This window comes from Pristiophorus japonicus, chromosome 15 (assembly GCF_044704955.1).
Source record: "Pristiophorus japonicus isolate sPriJap1 chromosome 15, sPriJap1.hap1, whole genome shotgun sequence".
In the NCBI taxonomy this organism is placed as follows: domain Eukaryota; kingdom Metazoa; phylum Chordata; class Chondrichthyes; family Pristiophoridae; genus Pristiophorus; species Pristiophorus japonicus.
This window is the reverse complement of record NC_091991.1, coordinates 180,827,701-180,850,347: the sequence shown is the minus strand read 5'-3', so window position 1 is coordinate 180,850,347 and position 22,647 is coordinate 180,827,701. Positions and strand designations below refer to the sequence as shown.

At 43.5% G+C, this 22,647-nt stretch overlaps 1 protein-coding gene across 4 annotated transcripts in view; it reads left to right on the top strand.

Annotated features, from left to right (window-relative positions):
• Window positions 1-22,647, top strand: part of LOC139281294 (probable helicase with zinc finger domain) — a 369,458-nt gene that overhangs the window by 55,219 nt on the left and 291,592 nt on the right. For 3 of the 4 annotated variants that reach the window (XM_070901422.1, XM_070901420.1, XM_070901421.1), the window contains 8 exons: window positions 1,655-1,853; window positions 5,651-5,758; window positions 7,810-8,107; window positions 9,702-9,969; window positions 11,252-11,591; window positions 19,288-19,415; window positions 21,283-21,462; window positions 21,992-22,093. In XM_070901422.1, the coding sequence (XP_070757523.1) occupies window positions 1,655-1,853; window positions 5,651-5,758; window positions 7,810-8,107; window positions 9,702-9,969; window positions 11,252-11,591; window positions 19,288-19,415; window positions 21,283-21,462; window positions 21,992-22,093 (1,623 nt within the window). The remainder of the gene's footprint in view (window positions 1-1,654; window positions 1,854-5,650; window positions 5,759-7,809; window positions 8,108-9,701; window positions 9,970-11,251; window positions 11,592-19,287; window positions 19,416-21,282; window positions 21,463-21,991; window positions 22,094-22,647) is intronic. The other variant, XM_070901423.1, reaches the window with a different exon arrangement.

Sequence of the window (22,647 nt, the reverse complement as noted above, 5' to 3'; positions counted from 1 at the left end):
ACACTGCTGCTTCATCTCCAATCTCCCTTTCCTCTCAAGTCCTTGAATGTGCAGTTGCCTCCCAAGAACGTGTTGTCACATCCCAAATCCGTGCCCATCTTTCCCAGAACACTCGTTTTTCATTCTCTCCAATCGGGTTTCCACCCCGCCACAGTACCGAAACGGTTCTTAACAAAGTCACAAATGACATCCTATGTGGCTGTGACCATGGTAAGCTATTCCTCCTCGTCCTTCTTGACCTATCTGCAGCCTTTGACATAGTTCACAACATCCTCCTCCATCACCCTCCTCCGTCGTCCAGCTGGATGAGGCTGCACTGGTTCTTCTCTTTCCATTCGTAGCCAGAGATTCGCCTGCAATTGTTTCTCTTCCTGCTCCCGCATCGTTGCCTCTGGTCCCCCAAGGATCTTTCCTTGGTCCCCACCTATTTCTCATCTACATGCCTACCACATATTCGCAGCATAACTAATTTATGTCACATTGCCTGACTCTGCCCCTGCCTCAGCTCAGCTGTTGCTGAAACCCTCCTTCATACTGGCATTACCTCTGGACTTGACTATTCCAACCCACTGCTGGCTAAACTCCCATCTTAAACTTAGCTCATCCAAAACTCTGCTGCCTGTATACTAACCTGCACCAAGCTCTGTTCACCCTGTGCTTACTGACCTATATTGGTTCCCAGTTAAGCAATGGCTTGATTTAAAAAATCTCATCCTTGTGTTCAAATCCCTCCATGGCCTCGTCCCTCCCTATCTCTGTAACCTCCTTCACTCCTACAAACCTCTGAGATCTCTGTGCTCTTCCGATTCTGGCCTCTTGCACATCCCTGATTTTAATCGCTCCATCATTGGTGGCTGTGCCTTCAGCAGCCAAGGCCATAAGCTCTGGAATTCCCTCCCTAAATCTCTCCCTTTTCACCTTTAAGACATTCTTTAAAATCTACCTCTCTGCCCTAATATCTCCTTATATGGCTCGATGTCAAATTCTTTTTGATAACGCGCCTGTGAAGTGCTTTGGGACGTTTTGCTGTATTAAAGGTGCTATATAAATACAAGTTGTTCTGTTAATATTGTACCGTGCTGATAATTGATATTTACCGTAATCCCATGGAACACACGAAAGTAGCTTACGTGTTTGTTTAACTCGAATGTTTGTTTAACTTTACAGAGCATTTTCACCAACCTTACTTAGAATGGGTTAAAAAAAACACACTACGTCACATAACACGATTTCTGGCGTTTCCTGGCTTTTCTGCCTGCAGTTCTCCCGGCTTCAGTCCTGTGTGGTGCACTATGGAATATGGCACTGCTCAATCCGATTCCTTGGCAGAAGGGACAGTTATAAAACAGTCAGGATTTTAAATCAATTTTCAAGCCAATTTTTGCAATTATGCTGTATGCAAGTTTTCATGTACAAGTTGACACAGATAAGGTGGCATCACTATAGAATAGCACGCTGCTTGTACAACGACGTGCATTTATATAGTGCCTTGAATGTAGAAATGTCCCATGGCACTTCACAGAGAATACGGAGAATAATGCTAACATTGCTTAGAGAAAGTCGTGATATATTATATCATGGTAGTGACTTGGTTTTAGCTTATTGAATTGGGCTTAATGTGTCTGTCTGCTCTCAACATTTCACTCTGACACAGATATTTGGAATGTGGAGCATGCCATTTTGAGGACTTCTGTGTGTTTGCTCATTCTGACACTGAGCTGGTAGAATGGCGAGAACGACATGCTTACAGACGGCTTCAGTATCAGCAACAAAGGGAGCAGCAGCAACAAGGTGGCAATTATAGTGAAAGACTGATCGAGAAATGGATTAACAGCCCAAGTCCAGACAGAGTGGTAAGATAAAATGCTTTCGTTAGCACAGCACTTTTGATGTAGCCTTATCATTTTCTGTTCCACACTTCTTTGCATATTAGATTTACCAGATTGCAGGCAATTTGCAGAAAGTAATCTCTCTGTATGCTGTTGTCTGTCCCCTCTTCAGTGGGTGTGTTGGGGGAGGTTTAGAGAGAGTACGTGGATTTAACAGGTTGAAATGGGCCGAGCTGATAGAAGTTTGGAACAAAGTTTGTCCTCCGTGGCAGACTCTCATCTCACAACGGGACAAGGCAGGTCCACAGTTTCTCTCAGCATTGTTGATGATTGACCAGGCAGCCTGGGTCATTGGCTATGGTGGGCAGTGGAACGGGTGGCACTGGGGAGCAGGGAAGAGTCCTTGGTGTCATATTTGACCCTGATATGAACTTCTGACCACACATCCGTGCCTTCACCAAGTCTGCCTATTTCCACCTCTGTGTAGCATTGCCCGACTCCACCCCTGCCTCGGCTCATCTGCTGCTGAAACCTTCATCCATGCCTTTGTTACCTCTGGACTTGACTATTCCAACACACTCTTGGCTGGCCTCCCATCTTCCACCCTCCTATTTCCCGGGGCTGGGATTTTCCGGCACAGCTCAAAATAATTCTGTAACTCAATGTCCTAATGGGTAGCACAGTCCGAGCATGACGAGCAGCAGGCACTTTACCAGGGCTTTTTAGCTCATGAAACTCCAGCAGTGCTTTCATGCAGACTTTTTGGTGGTTTGTATCTGAACCTTGGATTTTGCTAAGTTGCGCCTACATTTTCTGGATTTGGGTAAATTGGTTATGTCTCCAAAGACAGAAGGTGTGCAATCCATATCGTAAATAGAAGCTCTGCCTCTAGCACTGTTTAAGGATAGGTTTCCTTTCCTATCAAACACCTGGCTGAGCAAAACAATTCTCTTGTCTCAGTTAACCCTCACCGTGCTTGTGTCAGAGTTTGTTTTGTTTACTGTAGTAAGTTCCTATTCAAGACTGGACTGGAGAATTTTGGCTGAGGAAAGATTGGAGATGCTAGGGTCTGTTTTCTTTGGAACAGAGGAGGCTGAGGGGAGACCTGATTGAGGTGTATAAAATGATGAGGGGCCTGGATAGAGTGGATAGGAAGGACTTGTTTCTCTTGGCAGAGGGGGCAACAACCAGGGGGCATCGATTTAAAGTAATTGGGGGGAGCTATAGAAGAGATTTGAGGGGAAATTTCTTTACCCAGAGGGTGGTGGGGGTCTGGAACTCACTGCCTGAAAGGGTGGTAGAGGCAGAAACCCTCACCACATTTTAAAACTCCTTGGATATGCACCTGAAGTGGCGTAACCTACACAGCTGTGGACCAAGAGCTGGAAAGTGGGATTAGGCAGGATAGCTCTTGGTCGGCCGGCGCAGAGACGATGGGCTGAAATCGCCTCCTTCTGTGTTGTAAATTGATATGATTCTATGAGGATTGGTTGCTATATAAGTGTACACAGCCTCTGTTTAGCAGCCTATGGACTATTGGTGAGCAGGGGGTCTAATCATGATACTTCAGATGCGATTGCGACTGTGTGGGGCAGCTCGATGGACCGGATGGTCATCTTGCCCGTCATATTTGTATGTTCATAATTAGATATGGATTTCTTGGCAAAGGTTAGCAGGACTGGGCTTTACGTGTTCACAATTCATGAACTCTAAAACTGTTAGTGGGATCTTCTGGTTTGGAAAGTTTGCTTAAGGCCCACAACTGTTTGGCATTCAGAATCATAATTTGAGAATCAAAAACTTTCTATATATCTGGCAAAGGTCTGAAAATGATCTGAGCTTGGGCTTGGGCCCTTAATTCTGCACCTCACTGCAGTTCAGTAATTAAAGAGGAATGTTTGTCACAAAATCTAAAACATATTGAACATGACAAAATAAATACATTCTCAGGATAGGAGAGCGACGAGGGAAGAGAAACACCGACAATCATTGAGGGAGTCAATGGACACTGGGGAGATTTAAGAAACAATTGGATGCTGCAATGGGCAAATCAGCATTTCTCTGGATCGATGAATTAAGATGGGTCAAATGGCCTTCCTCATCTGTAATTATCTTGAAAATGTGAAGCTATTTTGGCTTCTTGTAATTCTATACAATGAGAATGGATAGGAAGTAGTCCAGAAGCTGATAAAACAAACTTCATTGCTCTAAGGTTTGGATTGATATTTCCTCGCTGAACCAGTTGGAGAGATGTCTTGTCCAGATTCTTTCCACTGAGTGGTGCTGTGCTGAAATTTAACTGAACTGTATGGAACTGTTTTAATGTACAGTACCATGATTGCCACCATATGGTGGTGTCCAGAAGTTGTCGTCTATCCAAAATGAAAAAGAACAGATAAATTTATTAAGCAACAAAATAAGTTCAGAAAGTTCCAGGGAAAAAAATAAAAACATGGATGATAGAAATTCAAAGTCAGCAATTCAGATGCCCTCAATGTCTGTCACAAGACCAATTTGTTTAATTTTTTTTGGAAAAAAAAATTGGTTTTCCCTGCATCCCAACAACTCAAACAAATATTTGTAATCTCTGCATTTCTAGTATTTCCACCACAGTTTCTTCTTCTGCGATGGTGAGCATTCAAAATGCAGAGTTGGTACTGTGCATGCACTGGAGCAGATACTGAAATATGCACAACTGAATGCTTGCCTTTATCCGATGTGTACAGTGCTGTACATGCACTGGAGCTACCACGCAGTGTATTGTAAAAAACATGGTGTGCATGAACCCCTTGCAAATATTGCTGGGTGCACCAGACCCAATTCCCAAATGACAGTTTCAGCGAACTAAAGAGAACAGTGCTATTATTATAGAAAACATATTTTTTTTCCTACAGCAATGGAAATAATGGACCAAAAATTGTGGTTGGAGGCTTTCCGCTGGGGGATGTCTCTGACCGAAATTGCTTTTTATGAAAGTACAAGATGGTCCTGGAGGAAGGAACACTTGCGCTCCGAGGCCCAGATGTGCAGCCCAGTGTAGAGGCTCACATATTCCGGGAGCATATGCGCATCTTGGGATCACGTGGGCCTGGACCACCAATCACAACGTAGTATTCTTGTTGATGATAATGGGAGCTCCGACCTCCTATTACGATCAATGAGAATTCCCCCAAAAATGAAATATAAAACACACACATAAAAAAAAACACTTCACTTTAAAAATAATTAATAGAAATTGCATTAAATTAAATGTTTGAGAAAAAATTATTTTTTTGAAACTAAAATTATTTTTTTGTTAAAAATAAACTTGCCTTCATAGACAGGGTTTTTAATAGAAAATAAGTAGTAACGTTTATTTTTCTATCTATTAAAACTCTTGCACTGGTTAAAAGTAGGCCTTGTGCTTGCTTTTACCAGCTGTAAGAGTTTGAAGGACATTCGCTGGGCAGGAATAGCCCAAATCTCCACCTGCGAAGGCCCTTCTACCAGGGATGCATGCGCTTCATGCGCCTAAACCCTGAGCTTGCGGGGCCCCTTCGGGCACGTGCACACATCGTACGTACCCGGAGTGGCCCTGAAATTGTGGCCGATGTGCTGGTCTATAAATAAGGAAATTCGATCAGTGGCGGACAGAAAGAAGTCTGATAATTGCAGGGTTTCCTCGGGTTTGGGTACTGCAGTTTAAACATCTATGATATACAGATGGACAGGAATTATGGTCTCTTTGCATTCAAAAAAATACTTGAGGCCAAAGGCTCCTTTTTGTGGTGGATACTAACTGCTATGTTGTTTGCATATTTGTTTGTGATTGTCTTCATTAGGTGAGTGGGGCAGTTGAGGGTGTGCGAGTGGAATGCAGTCAGGAGCTGAATCAGGTCTCTGACGGCAGAAAATATGACTTTGCGTGGACATTTGCTTTTACTTGTGATGTAAGTTCAGTAAGTGGTCTTTCCAAAAAAACTCAAGTCATTTTCAGCTCACTTGCATACTCACAATGTTGCTACATAGTCTATAAATTCAGGCATATGAAAAAAAGCTGATTTTCCAACGAAGATTCTTGGTCACGTCTAGCAGTTGAGGGCTACAGTTGGCCTTTGCACCCTTGAACGAGAGAGAGGAAAAATCAGCGTGTTTTAGTCAGTCTATAGAGTTTCAGAAAATTAATTCTTCCCATGAAGAGGATGGGATCAGAGTTCTTCATTGCTCCCCTACGACTGCTGTAACTTCACATCAAGGACTTAAACACCACTAGTAATGACCTAACCCCCCGCACAATTTTCTTTCCTTCTCTCTTGGAAGAGCTGATTCCTTGATACGGTACAGTTCCACAGGCAACAGCAGCCTGCTGAACAGTATGTGTATGGATATCAGGTTGTAATGTGACTCTCCATATTTGAACAACCTCCCATCGCTTACTGTCCAGATTGATTATTGGAGTGAGATACCAAAACACTGTGGATCCCAAGGATAATTGAACATAATTCAGACCCTACTTTTGAAGTCCTACTTTTTGTCCTTTTATTTCATGTACTTTGATTTTATATGATTTATAGTTGAATAGCAAACCTTATCCCCCAGTGCCAGGCAATGACTATCTCCAACAATAGAGCATCTAACTGCCGCCCCTTGACATTAAATGTCATCACCATCATCAAATCCCCCAACATCAACATCCTGGGGGTCGCCATTGACCAGAAACTTAACTGGACCAGCCACATAAATACTGTGGTTACAAGAGCAGGTCAGAGGCTGGGTATTCTGTGGCGAGTGTCTTACCTCCTGACTCCCCAAAGCCTTTCTACCATCTACAAGGCACAAGTTAGGCGTGTGATGGAATACTCTCCACTTGCCTGGATGAGTGCAGCTCCAACAACACTCAAGAAATTCAACACCATCCAGAACAGCCCGCTTGATTGGCACCCTATCCACCATCTTAAACATTCACTCCCTCCACCACTGGCGCACCGTGGCTGCAGTGTGTACCATCGACAAGATGCACTGCAGCAACTCGCCAAGGCTTCTTCGACAGCAGCTTCCAAACCGTGACCTCTACCACCTAGAAAGGACAATGGCAGCAGGCACATGGGAACACCATCACCTCCAAGTTCCCCTCCAAGTCACACCATTCTGAGTTAGAAATATATCGGCCGTTCCTTCATTGTCGCTGGGTCAAAATCCTGGAACTCCCTCCCTAACAGCACTGTGGGAGCACCTTCACCACACGGACTACAGCGGTTCAAGAAGGCGGCTCACCACCACCTTAAGGGCAATTGGGGATGGGCAATAAATGCCGGCCTTGCCAGCGACGCCCACATCGCAGGAACAAAATTTTAAAAATACAAGAAGTGAAGTAGGTTGCTATTTAGGAGGTTCTCTACAGTGAAGGCTGAGGAGTTGGGAGATGCAAAAATGAAGCCCGACAGTGCTACCACTGCCAACAAAAAAAAAACGACGGATTTATATAGTGCCTTTCACAACCTCGGGCCATCCCAAAGCACTTTACAGCCAATGAAATTATTTTTTGAAGTGTAGTCACTGTTGTAGGAAATGCGGCAGCCAATTTGCACATAGCACATAAACGGCAATGAGATAATGACCAAAGAATCTGGTTTTGTAATCTGTTTTAGCAAGCTTAAAACTACAGTGCGAGAGGTTTACAAAGGCAGTTTCCTTATAAGTATGGACCCAAGCGTTTACAATGGAAAAAAGTTGATAAAAGGAAGTAAAGTTTTGTATGCTGGTGTGTGCAGACCTGACATTTTTAACACATTACAGTTAGATATTATTGATTTCATCAGCTATTTCCCTGTGCCATCTGCATTCACTGCTTAAAACACTAGAACTGATCAAGAGTTTGGAATACTTTGTACCTGTTTTATAAGAACAGCACTGATGGTGAGAGTTTACCACACAGCTAATAATCACTCCTTTTAATATGTGCAAAGTTACTGTAATAAAATACTTGTTTGTTTTCCAACAGCCTCCACGGTTGCTCCATCATGTTGCATTTCTGAGTAATGCCTACACACCATGCTTCCACATTGTTTCCATTGCTGCTGGTGACTCTGACAGTCTCCATCCGTATTCCATATCGTCTAAATGTCAAGAGTGGAGTCGAAATTCAAGTGGCCAGAACAGGATTGAGGAGCCTGTTTACCAAATTGTCGTCAGATTTTCTTCAGAAGTCTTCGGAAATTTTCAGCAAACTATATTTTTTGACTTTGGATCAGAGCCGGTGTTGATGCAGACAGTAACTGTGTCTGCACTGTCACATAAAGGTATTTAGTTGCTTTTCATAGTTTGCATTTTGTTAAACTAAGGTGAAGGGCCATAGCTCCTTCGGCAGGACACAGTAAAAGTTGAATAAGTTAGAAAACAAGATAAATTGGGAAGCAGTGATGCAAAGCTTGTAAAAGGAAGAGAAAACATGGAGGTTTGAACCTCCACAGTGTGGAGGTTCTGGGAAAGAATGAGTCTGAGTAAGAGACGGTGCGATTAGTCTTGATTTCAACAACATGAAATAATGTTTAGGTGTTAGAAGTTTTGTGAAATCAAGTATTGAAGTGGCACCCCCAGGTTTATGACTGCAATACAAGGGAGTGGTCCCATGCTGCAGTGTGAGCTTTAACGTGCTGTGCCATGTATGTAGGATGTTGGTTTGTGTCAGTGATGCATTGCATAGTGTATTAGGGACTGCCTGTGATGATGATGATGATGATGAGTGCAGTCTCCTGGAGAGTCAGGTTTGAAGCCGGGGAGTGAAAGGAGCGGCATGGTGGCCTGGCCCAGCAGGCTGAGCAATCCCCGGCCTGCGAGCACCATCGGAGCAGGCCGGAGAGCGGAAGGAGCAGCTTGGCAGCACCACTCCAGGGAGCAGCACATGCTGGAGCAGGCGAGCAATGGCAGTGAAGAGTGACGGTCCAAGTCGGTGATTGGAGCGTGGGCAGGTACAGCAGGAGCGACAAGATTGGGGCGAAGGAGCGACAAGGTCGGGGCGAAGGAGCAGTGAGAGATTGTAGAGGGGCATGATTGGGGCTCAGGAGAGGCGCGAGTTCGGGGCCCAGAAGAGACGAGGGCCCAAAGGCAGCATGGGCCAGCCCACACTGATATGTGTGCACACTAGATCCGCGCAGCAGAGCTGATCTCCAGTCATCTTGGGTAATCCTTGCTACTGGACCAAGACCTAGCTCTGTCAAGCTCGTGTGGTGGCTGGTGTGCAACGGTCACCACACGTTAAAAAAAATCCACGCACAAGCATCTTCCAACCTTCAAGATTTCGTTCGGACCTGGAATTTTAGGTCCATCATTGAAATACCTGTGAACTTTTTGACGTGGAAGCAAGTCAGCCTCAGTTCGAGGGACTGCCTATGATGATGATGATGAGTGCATTAGCTCCAAGATTGTATTAATACAACAACTTCCATTTGTATGTCATTTTTACTGCAGAACACATGGCAGCCTTTTAGCAAAGGGAGGAAAGAATGAAATAGATGAAAGGAATGAACAGTGACCCATGAAGCAAGATTTCGGGGACTTGCCTGAAAGCTTGGTCGAAGGGCGAGCTTTTGAAAAGGTTTAAGGTGGCAAGATGAGTGGAGAAATTTTGAGGGGAGGGAACTTCAAACAGGGCGAGGGTATCTGAAGGACCTGTCAGCAGTAAGTGATGGAGTGAAATGGATTGATTGACTGCCTTTTTCACAGGTCTTTTCCTGGTTTAACTTCAATCATGAGAAACTCGAGAAAATAATTTTGTAGCTGCTGTATGAAGGAGAAATGTGTTGTATTGTGAAGGTATTGTGTCTGTTCCTTAGCTAGATGGAGAGGGAAGAAGAGAAACCATTTGATTTATTTCAATGGATTATTTTTTGACAGGTACTGAAGCATTGCTGCAGCACCAGCAGCAATCCCTTACGACATCTCAGCGCTGGGATTCGACGTGTAAACAAGTGGTTGATTTCCGACCTCAGGAGCAGTCTGATCTCGATCTGACCCTGCTGGTGACCTATCAAATTCCCGCTGCTGCTGACCAGTTGTTCACCCGGTCAGTTCTGGACAAAGCCTTGAACAGACACAACTATCATTCTCGCTTCCACGATCTTCTGTACATAGAGGAAAATGCACAAAATAAAGATATAAGCAAGTAAGGGCTTCGCACATTCTCACTTTCCTGGAAAGCTCAGGGGTTCTGCTGAAACATTGAGAAAATAATCAATTGATGTGTTACATATAATCTGATCCCTCATCCTGGGATGGTTGAGCTCAAAATTACCCCAGAAAATGGTCATTAATTTGATTTACCTCCCCTATTTTCTTCAGCTAATTTTCTCTCCTTGCAGCCTCTCCATTCACTGAGAGCTTCAACCACCTGCTGGCAGCTTGGGTGTGAGCCTCCATAGTGAGTGTTGGCAGGCTATTTGACCATGCAGAGCTGTCACAGCTGAACCTGTTGGTAGCCCCACACACACATTGGCATCAAGTGTTGCTGGCTGGCAATCCTGGCTGCTTTCTTTTTGCCTCCTTAACCCAGGGTGCTGAACAATGTTCCTGGTGAGGAGTACGCGTGGCCCCGCAGTAATCTGAAAGGATGCTCACCGGCTTTTACATTGTAAATACCACGCATGTGCTGAAATTGAAAGGAATCGTGCATTAAAAGAACAAAGCACAGCTTACAGGGAGCACTGGTGCTGATGCTGATTTGAGTGTCTTAACCATTGGCGATGCTGATTTCAGCTACGTGTGTGCAGACCCAGGACCTTTCTATCTGTTTGGCACAGCTACTCACTGGATATATTCATTGAGCCATTTCCCTCAATAGCTAACTGTAAAATTGACAACAAAAGATGCTAAGAGTGCATAGATTTTGATTGCAGTTTTGAGAATTGGTCTCTGTTGGGAACCCAGTTATTTTTTTTAAAAAGGAGCTTAGATAATTATGATTTTTGAAGTGGGGGTGGGGCAGAGAAAAGGATGTGAGGCCAGGGTTCCTAGTCTTGATGGTTAACCTGTGATGTCAGGTGGAAAGTGCACATGCGGAGCTGTCTGATGAGGTGAGGATAAGATCAGATTTGTCTGGTGCCCCCACGACCAAATAACTGGCCGTAGTTGGATGCCCACGAGAAGAATGGTCCCTTGACCAAGTTATTGGAAAGTATGCATGGAATTTGGCAAGGATCAGGGTCTTGAGCAGAGAAGGAGGAAAATGATTCAAATAAAGAAGCTCAGATGACCATTTGAGCTTTGCTGTTGTGTTGTGTTCCATTGAAGTCTCCCAATTGGATTGCTACTTTGTGTATGAGAATCATCCATTATTCTGTAGATCCTCTTGGAGGGGAATATAATGGGGAAAATATTATATGGCTGATTTAAAAAAAAAAAAAATGATTGTTCCTCATTTAGTTTAAAGTTTTTCCTCTTTGTTCCAGGTTTAATGTCAAAGCAAATTTGCACATAACGACATCCTATGTGGTTCCTGGCAATCATGGTACTGCTCGGCATGTCCAGAACGGTCAACTGTTTGCTTGTGTTTTGTTGAGTGATACCGTGATAACCAAAGACACTGCTGCTGGGAGACTAGTGATGGAAAAAGTCACCAGCGTTCTGCTGATGCCCCTCAGCAAAAAGAAGGGTCTTGGATTGAATCAGGGGAATAAGGAGAAGGTGTACGAAGCACTTGTGGAGGACAGGTCCAGGGAGTGCATGCTGCTGAGGCTCTCCAAAGAGTGCTGTGAAGATCTGAAACTTCGACCAGAGAGAGATATAGAGGTAGGTTTATATGAAATGTGTGTGCTTAAAGCTCTGAAATATTCTAATGTCCTTCAACAGTAATTTCTTCCCACCTCCTCAGACCCTTGGTTAGAAGCCAGACACAAAACTTGGTTTGAAGAATTCAAGCTGTAAATTGAGAAACCCAAGCACTCAAGAAAGCTTTCCACACACACAACCCGTTAAATAGAACATGACAGCAAATATGAAGTGAACACCACTGCAGGGTGTTATAAAGACCTTCTCTTCAGCATTCACCTGTAAAACTAATCACATGTAATTCATATTTCAAGTGTTTTTAAAAACATCCGACATTACAACTCACAACAAGGTGGTTAGCAGCCCGATTTGACACAATCATCTTCGAATCATTAGTCTAAGTGACTGAAGCTGAACGCCTTCACACAAGATGTGGTCTGACTGCCAATTCTACCGCTAAACAGCTTTAACATGACATCCTCTGACTTGTACTCTACTGAATTGGCTATAACTCTGTTCCATTTAATTTTCTGATTACTGCTCCATGTTGACTGGCTATGTGAAACACTAAGTCTATTAACACCAGTAGATTTCCTTCGATTTTATCTTTTATGGCTTCGATAACGGTCGTGCAGTATGTATATCGCTCTTTTTTTTAAAAAAAAAAGCAAATTATAAAGAAATTTTTATATACAGCACTTTGCACGTATCCAAATTTAATTTCATATACTGCTGGCCATCACTTAGCGATTTTATCACCTGGCATTAAGACTAAACTTGCAGGATTTGGGTCTGACGATATAACATGGATGGAAGGCCTGTAAAGCTCGAAATTCAGGTCTCCATCTTACCAGAATCTACATGTGAACCGAGAGAGCCCAGTCATAAAATGGCCAGGGCAATGTAATATTTGAGTTTTACTCTAAGGTTTTGTAGATAAGTTCTGAAGTTACCTTTATCTTTTAAAATGTATGCCTGGTTTATGATATTTCCATAATGCTGATGGGAGCAAAACAATTTAGGGGGCAATGACTATTTTTACAAGTGCTTTTATCCCCCTCCTCTTATGGTTTGCCACTAAATAAGCTGCTTGGATGAGTATATTGCTGTCTGGAGGGAAAATCAACTTCTGTAAGGTTTCTTGGTATTGTAAAATTTGAGGCTGCTTGTAGCACGCTTGTGCATGCTGTTGTTTTATAATGTGCTCAGTTTATCTGTAGTGTTTGCTATATTCCATTAACAATCTCCAGTCCTAAAGTTTTGGTGTCTTCTGCCAAAAGCTTTGCAGTATGGACAAATCTGCCACTTCCACTGCTGCTTTTCCTGATATAAAACATGTGGGCTGGATATCTGTCATTGATGGTTGCACAGAAATAAAATTAGATATTGCTGCTTTGAATCTGCACGATGCAAAACAGGGTTTTATGCTGTCAAAATAACAAATTTCAGTGGAGTATTTGGCTCCATAGAAAGCATGGACTCTGTTTCCAATGGTCATCTTACATTGTGAGCCTCAAAAAAGAGCATAACAGTGCAATGGTGAATCACTGTTGTACTGTCCCGCTTATAGAATTTAGAATGGTTACAACACAGAAAGAGGCCATTCGGCCCATCAAGTCCATGCAAGAGCACCTCAGCTCGTCGCACTTCTCCACCCTTTCCCCGTAGCGCTGCAATTTTTATTCCTTCAGGTACTATCCAATTCCCTTTTGAAAGCCACGATTGAGTTTCCCTCGACCACCCTTTCAGGCAGTGCATTCCATTTCCCAACCACTCGCTGAGTTGAAAAAAGTTTTTCCTCAGGTCGCCTTTGGTTCTTCTGCCAATCACCTTAAATCTGTGTCCTCTGGTTCTCGACCCTTCTGCCAATGGGAACAGTTTCTCTCTATCTGAACACCTCGATCAAATCCCTTCGCAACCTTCTCTGCTCCAAGGAGAACAGCCTCCAACTTCTCTCGTCTATCCACATAACTGAAATCCTTCATTCCTGCAATCATTCTTGTAAATCTTTTCTGCAACCTTTCTTAAGGCCTTCACACCCTTCCTCAAGTGTGCTGCCCAGAATTGAACACAGTACTCCAGTTGAGGTCAGACCAGTGTTTTATAAAGCTTCATCATAACTTCCTTGCTTTTGTACTCGATGCCTCTATTAATGAAGCCCAGGATCTTGTATGCTTTTTTAACCGCTTTCTCAACCTGCCTGCCACCTTCAACGATTTGTGCACATATACCCATGTTCAAGCATCCCCTTAGCATTATACCCTTCAATTTACATTGTCTCACATTTCTGCCAAAATGTATCACTCAGTACTTTTCTGCGTTAAATTTAATCTGCCACATGTCTGCCCATTTCACCAGCCAGTCTGTCTTCTTGAAGTCTATCATAAGAATATAAGAAATAGGAGCAGGAGTAGGCCATTTGGCCCCTTGAGCCTGCTCTGCCATTTAATAAGATCATGGCTAATCTGATCATGGACTCAGCTCCACTTCCCTGCCCACTCCCCATTTTATTTTATCATTCAAAAGTTTTCCCTCAAAAGTTTGTCACCATCCTCCATCTGCTCCATGATGACGTGCAAGCCATGATCCTGACCAACAGATCCACCACAGACCCAATCCCGGGGTCAAGCAAGGCTGCGTCATCGCACCAACACTCTTCTCGATCTTCCTTGCTGCAATGCTTCATCTTACCCTGAGCAAGCTCCCCTTAGCAAGTTTTCATTTCCCCTATGAGTGGAAATATCCTCTCTGCATCCACCTTGTCGAGCCCCCTCATTATCTTGTATGTTTCGATAAGATCACCTCTCATTCTTCTGAACTCCAATGAGTACAGGCCCAGCCTACTCAACCTATCTTCATAAGTCAACCCCCTATCTCTATAATCAACTGAGTGAACAGCCCCCAATACAAGTATATCCTTCCTTAAATACGGAGACCAAAACTGTACATATACTCTAGGTGTGCCTCACCAGTACCCTGTACAAATGTAGCAGGACTTCTCTGCTTTTATACTCTATCCTCCTTGCAGTAACTCCTCCTCACTGTTTGCTATACTGCCAAGTTTTGTCATCTGCTAATTTTGAAATTGTGCCCTGTACACCCAAGTCCAAGTCAATAATATATATCAAGAAAAGCAGTGGTCCAAGTACCGACCCCTGGGGAAAAGCACTGTATATCATCCTCCAGTCTGAAAAACAACCGTTCACCACTACTCTCTCTTTCCTATCACTTAGCCAATTTTGTATCCGTGCTGCCACTATTATTCCATTTGCTGGCAAGCCTATTATGTGGCATTTTGTCAAACACCTTTTTGAAGTCCATATCGACCTCATCAACCACATTGCCCTCATCAACACTCTGTTACCTCATCATAAAAGTCGATCAAGTTAGTTCAACACTATTTGCTGGCTTTCCTTAATTCACACTGGTCCAAGTACCTGTTAATTGTGTCCCTGATTGTCGTATCTAAAAGCTTCCCCACTACCGAGGTTAAACTGACTGGCCTGTAGCTGTTGGGTTTATCCCGACACCCTTTTTAGAACAAGGGTATAACATTTGCAATTCTCCAGTCTTCTGGCACCACTCCTGTATCTAAGGAGGATTGGAAAATTATAGCCAGTACCTTCGCGATTTCCACCTTAACCTCCCTCAGCATCCTCGGATGCATCCATCTGGTCCTGGTGACTTATCTGCTTTCAGTACAGCCAGCCTTTCTAGTACCTCCTCATCAATTTGTATCCTTTGCAGTATCTCCACTACCTCTTCTTTCACTATGAATTTTGCAGCAACATCTTCCTTGAAGACAGATTTAAAGTACTCATTTAGTACCTCAGCCATGCCTTCTGCATCCATGTGTAGATCTCCTTTTTGGTTCCTAATCAGCCCCACCCCTTCTCTTACTGCCCGTTTACTATTTATATTCCTGTAGAAGATTTTTGAATTCTGTTCTGTTCGCTGTCTATCAATTTTCATATTCTCTCTTTGCCCCTCTTGTTTTCTTTTTCACTTCATCGAAACATAGAAATATAGAAAATAGGTGCAAGAGTAGGCCATTCAGCCCTTCGATCCTGCACCACCATTCGATAAGATCATGGCTGATCATTCCCTCAGTACCCCTTTCCTGCTTTCTCTCCATACCCCTTGAGCCCCTTAGCTGTAAGGGCCATATCTAGCTCCCTCTTGAATATATCCAATGAATTGCATCAACAACTCTCTGCGGCAGGGAATTCCACAGGTTAACAATTCTGAGTGAAGAAGTTTCTCCTTATCTCAGTCCTAAATGGCCTACCCCTTATCCTAAGACTGTGTCCCCTGGTTCTGGACTTCCCCAACATCGGGAACAATCTACCCGCATCTAACCTGTCCCGTCCCGTCAGAATCTTGTATGTTCTATGAGATCCCCTCTCATCCTTCCAAACTCCAATGAATAAAGGCCCAGTTGATCCAGTCTCTCCTCATATGTCAGTCCAGCCATCCCGGGAATCAGTCTGGTGAACCTTCGCTTCACTCCCTCAATAGCAAGAACATCCTCCTTCAGATTAGGAGAACTGAACACACTATTCCAGGTGAGGCCTCACCAAGGCCCTGTACAACTGCAGTAAGACCTCCTTACCCCTGTACTCATCCCCTAGCTATGAAGGCTAACATACCATTTGTCTTCTTTACCGCCTGCTGTACCTGTATGCCAACTTTCAATGACTGATGAACCATGACACCCAGGTCTCGATGTACCTCCCCTTTTCCTAATCTGCCACCATTCAGATAATATTCTGTCTTTGCATTTTTGCCCCCAAAGTGGAAAACCTCACATTTATCCACATTATACTGCATCTGCCATGCATTTGCCCACTCACCTAGCCTGTCCAAGTCACCCTGCATCCTCTTAGCGTCCCCCTCACAGCTCACACTGCCACCCAGTTTAGTGTCATCTGCAAACTTGAAGATATTACACTCAATTCCTTCATCTAAATCATTGATGTATATTGTAAAGAGCTGGGGTCCCAGCACGGAGCCCTGCGGCACTCCACTAGTCACTGCCTGCCATTCTGAAAAAGACCCATTTATTCCGACTCTCTGCTTCCTGTCTGCCAACCAGTTCTCTATCCACGTCAGTATATTACCCCCAATACCATGTGTTTTGATTTTGCACACCAATTTCTTGTATGGGACCTTGTCAAAAGCCTTTTGAAAGTCCAAATACACCACATCCATTGGTTATCCCTTGTCCACTCTGCTCGTTACATCCTCAAAAATTTCCAGAAGATTTGTCAAGCATGATTTCCCCTTCATAAATCCATGCTGACTTGGACCAATCCTGTCACTGCTTTCCAAATGCGCTGCTATTTCATCCTTAATAATTGATTCCAACATTTTCCCCACAACTGATGTCAGGCTAACTGGTCTATAATTACCTGCTTTCTCTCACCCTCCCTTTTTAAAAAGTGGTGTTAGATTAGCTACCCTCCAGTCCAGAGGAACTGATCCAGAATCGATAGACTGTTGGAAAATGATCACCAATGCATCCACTATTTCTAGGGCCACTTCCTTAAGCACTCTGGGATGCAGAGTATCAGGCCTCGGGGATTTATCAGCCTTCAATCCCATCAATTTCCAGAACACAATTTCCGCATAATAAGGATAACCTTCAGTTCCTCCTTCTCACGAGACCCTCAGTCACCTTGTACTTCCGGAAGGTTACTTGTGTCTTCCTTCGTGAAGACAGACCCAAAGTATTTGTTCAATTGGTCTGCCATTTCTTTGTTCCCCATTATAAATTCACCTGAATCTGACTGCAAGGGACCTACGTTTGTCTTCACTAATCTTTTTCTCTTCACATATCTATAGAAGCTTTTGCAGTCAGTTTTTATGTTCCCGGCAAGCTGCTTCTCGTAGTCTATTTTCCCCCTCTTAATTAAACCCTTTGTCCTCCTCTGCTGAATTCTAAATTTCCCGCAGTCCTCAGGTTGGCTGCTTTTTCTGGCCAATTTATATGCCTCTTCCTTGGATTTAACACTATCCTTAATTCCACTTGTTAGCCACGGTTGAGCCACCTTCCCTGTTGTACAATTGCTGAAGTTCATTCATGTGATCTTTAAATGTTTGCCATTGGCTATCCACCGTCAACCCTTTAAGTAGCATTTGCCAGTCTATTCTAGCCAATTCACGCCTCAAACCATCGAAGATACCTTTCCTTAAGTTCAGGACCCTAGTTTCTGAATTAACTGTGTCACTTTCCATCCTAATAAAGAATTCTACCATCTTATGGTCACTCTTCCCCAAGGGGTCTCGCACAACAAGATTGCTAATTAGTCCTTTCTCATTACACATCACCCAGTCTAGGATGGCCAGCTCCCTGGTTGGTTCCTCAACATATTGGTCCAGAAAACCATCCCTAATACACTCCAGGAAATCCTCCTCCACCGCATTGCTACCAGTTTGGTTAGCCCAATCAATATGTCGATTAAAGTCACCCATGATAATGGCTGTACCTTTAATGCATGCATTCCTAATTTCTTGTTTGATGCTGTCCCCAACCTTACTACTACTGTTTGGTGGTCTGTACACAACTCCCACTAGCGTTTTCTGCCCCTTGGTATTCTGCAGCTCCACCCATACCGATTCCACATCATCCAAGCTAATGTCCTTCCTTACTATTGCATTAATTTCCTCTTTAACCAGCAATGCCACCCTGCCTCCTTTTCCTTTCTGTCTATCCTTCCTGAATGTTGAATACCCCTGGATGTTGAGTTCCCAGCCTTGGTCACCCTGGAGCCATGTCTCCGTGATGCCAATTACATCATACCCCTCTGAACTTTCTATATTCAGCCTGATTCTCACTTGTATTCTCAACCTGACATCTGTCATACATGCTCTTTTTCTGCTTTATTGTACTCTCTATCTCTTTCGTCATCCAGGGAGTTCTGACTTTGGTTGCTCTACCTTTCCCCCTTGACTGTACCCGAACCATCTCCTCTTTAAAGGCAGCCCATTGTTCATGACAGTTTTTCCTGCCAATCTTTGATTTCAGTTTACCCGGGCCAGATCCGTTCTCAACCCACTGAAATTGGTCTTCATCTAATTAAGCATTTTTACTCTTGATTGCTCCCTGTCCTTTTCTATAGCTGACCTAAATCTTATGATACTTTGATTACTGTTCCTTTAATTTTCCCGCACTGACACTTGCTCCACTTGCCCCACCTGATTCCCCAGAACCAGATCCAGCAATGCCTCCTTCCTCATTGGGCCGGAAACATACGGATCAAGAAAGTTCTCCTGAACACATTTCAGAAACTCTTCTCCTACACTTATTACTATCCCAGTCTATATTCGGATATTTGAAGTTCCCCATTGTCACTACTCTATAGTTCTTGCACCTCTCTGTAAATTTGCTCCTCTGTATCCTTCCCACTATATGAAAGCCTATAAAATACCCCGAGTAGTGTAATAGCACCTCTATTATTTCTTAATTCTGATCAAATAGATTCTGTTCTTGACCTGTCCAGCACATCCTCTCTCCAGCACTAACATTCTTTCTTGAACATTGAAAAATAAAACAGGAGACGGAGGTTTCTTTCCTCCCCTCGCTCTTGTTTACTGTGGAACTGGCAGATATGGAGATAAAACTCAGGAATGTTGCTTTTATGCGCGTTCTCTGAAGTCTATTCTGTTTTTTTTTAATGTTTTAAATTGCTGATTGATCTCTTGGTTCTGCCAACAGGTGGAGCTTCAGTTTCAGTTGAACCGTTTGCCTCTCTGTGAGATGCACCTAGCTTTAGATAATCTTAAAGACTGCAGCCTGGTCTCCCCAGACATTTCTTCTCTTCTGATGCTTGATCTGCCAGAAAGGTATAGAACACATTTGGTGTGTTTTCCAGTGGCTTCCAAATGCAGTGTTTTCTCAAATCGCTTATTTGCATCGTGCTAAATTTTTGGGATTGGGGAAGTGCGGGTGGTGGGGGAGAGCGGGGGAGGTGGCGGTAGCCGCAGTGGGAGGGGAGGAGAAACATACCCAAGTCAATCAATCAAAATTATAATTTATAAAAAAAAAAGTTCATTCATGGGATGTGGGCGTCGCTGGCAAGGCTGGCATATATTGCCCATCCCTAATTGCCCTCAAGAAGCTGGTGGTGAGCCGTCTCCTCGAGTGGCTTGCTCGGCCATTTCAGAGGGCAGTTCAGAGTCAACCACATTGCTGTGGGTCTGGAGTCACATATAGGCCAGACCGAGTCAGGGCAACATACTTCTTTCCTTAAAGGACATTAGTGAACCAGTTGGGTTTTTATGACAATTTGGTAGTTTCATGGTCACCATTACTGATATTAGCTTTTTATTTTTACTTTATTCCAGATTTATTGAATTGAATTTAAATTCCTCAGCAACTCGTGACTCAGGATCATTAGTCCAGGCCTCTGGATTTCTAGTCCCGTAACATAACCACTATGTTACCATAACCTTTATGGTTATTGAATCAGCAACTTTTAAGGCCATTTAAGCCATGAGAATGAACCGATACATAGACAAGAAGTACCTCCATCTCAGTCTGTTAGTTATCCTTCTGAGCAACAGTTTATAGAGAGCCTTATTAACAGCTGAGAGCTGACAATTAATCATCTTGTTCAGTTAGGTATATTGAGAAAATAGCAGCTCATTGTTAGATGCTCTCCCATTCCCGCTCTTGAGATCCAGCAATTACAGGCACTTTGGGTTGTGGTGACCTGACCTGTTGGTGATTTTTCTCTTGCCTCTTTTTCCGTCACAAAATTGTTGAAGGTCAGCTGCTAACAGCCTTGTGGTGTAAGGTATAAGCATCCTGCCTATGGCCTCTGATAGTCTTGCAAGATCAAATGAGCTTTTTTATTCCTGTTATCAGAGCATGTTCTGCTTGTTGGCAGGGGGTGACAAAGGACTTGGATTGTATTTGCTTTGCATCTTTTCAGTTATAAAGAAAGACTTGCATTTATACAGCGCCTTTCACGACCACCGGACATCTCAAAGCATTTTACAGCCAATTAAGTACTTTTTGAGTGTAGTCACTGTTGTAATGTGAGAAATGCGGCAGCCAATTTGCGCACAGCAAGCTCCCATAAACAGCAATATGATAATGACCAGATAATCTGTTTATTATATTGATTAAGGGATAAATATTGACCAGGACACTGAGGGAAAAACTCCCCTGCTCTACTTCAAAATAGTGCCATGGGATCTTTTAGGACCACCTGAGAACAGACGGGGCCTCGGTTTAACATCTCATCCGAAAGACAGCACCTCTGACAGTGCAGCGCTCCCTCAGTACTGCACTGGAGTATCCACCTAGTTTCATGTGCTCAAGTCCCTGGAGTGGGACTTGAACCCACAACCTTTTGACTCCGAGGCGAGTGTGCTACCCACTGAGCCACAGCAGACACTGGATTGGTTTTGCAAGTATTGCTGAAATGAGGTGGTGTGGATTGAACTACATGCTGAAATCTTAAGATGAGGTGTTTCTTTTTTCGTTAAGCCCCTGTTCTGTATTAAAAACACTACATAAGTACAAGTTGTTGTTGTTATATGTTGTGTAAAGATTGGCATGGTGCTGAATATGGAAATTGGTACTTGCATTATTCTGTTTCTAATAAATAGACTTGTTTTCCCCCTCTAGTAGCTGTGGATAAATCGGGCAATGGTATAAATGTACACCTAACTTTCACAATAATGGTCTCCTTTTGCCTCGCAGGGACGGTGAAAAGCAGCTGGATCTTCGGCTGAACTCCAAACAGAGGAAAGCAGCTGGTGTTATTACAGCTCCTGTGTCGTTCAGTCTCCCACCGATTCTCCTGACTGGGCCGTGTGGCACCGGGAAAACTTTCACTTTGGCACAGGCAGTCAAGCAATTGGTCAAAGACTCCGACAAAAGGTAGAGTGAAGTTGATGGCTAGACCAATACATAATTGTAATTAAGATTACTCAGAGTGTTGATAGGCTATTTGGCTGGCCTGGAGTTAATTACAGCTGATGGTGATGTGTTGTATTAGATGTCTGCATGGGCACTTCCAGCAGGGAACAGCATGTGGTACTGGCGAGTGTGAATCCTGGCAACTTGTGTGATTTCGCCTTCCTCCTTGTCCATGAGGTGTTAAAGCCAATTGTGGCCTTGCTAACAGTCCAGCTGAGACCAGCTAACTCAACAGTGACCAAGGATTGACATTCCTGGTGTGTCTAGCTCAGTGCCGCATCATATGGGACATGAACTGACTGAGCCACTGGGAGCGAAACTGTCCTGGCAGAGACAGGTCCTTGATATCCAGGATCAGGTCCTGTGTGGGTGGAGGGCAAAAGGGGAGGGAGACGGATGTACACAAAATCTACTGTAGTAAAATTTTAAGGTACAATGTGTTGCAGTTTTCTTTTACAAATGACTTTATTTGTGTTTCTTTCTGTCTCAGAATTCTGTTCTGTACACATTCAGATACTGCAGCAGACAATTTCATAAAGGACTACCTCTCTCCTATTTTTGAAAACGATGCCAGTGATATTAGACTTCTCAGGTGAGAACACTATTCAGCAACATGCTGCCAGTTCCTGGTCCTCCTCACAAAAGTCCTGACACGTTCAACCTCTCCTATCCAGTAATTAATAGACTTTTTTTTCAGTTGGATTTGGCAATCATTGCTGTCCTCCTGTGAGCAGGGGAAGAGGAAAGCTTTGCTGTGAATTTTTAAAATACATCAAATAGCCACTTCTAAGATGATTAAGTGTGGATGGATGGATAAACTCAAACACTTGGGTACAGGCGGAGACCATTTGACATATTGTAGCTTGCTCTCCCACAGAAGCCATCGATTCGAATCCCAGTTACTTGCTCTTCCCTGAACCACCTTCATTTTTCATCGTGTTTATATATTTACTTCTTAGTTGTAAAGTCACGGTAAATCCTGCAATTTCTTTCTTGCATATCACTACTGGCCCTGCCGGGCTGGGCTTCAACCATTAATAGTTCACTTAATGGCCAAATGTGCTGACCCATTATGTCAGGGATGCAGAAGGGAATGTCCATATTTAAGCACAGATTGTACCCCTTTTTCTAAAGGTGGTAATAGAT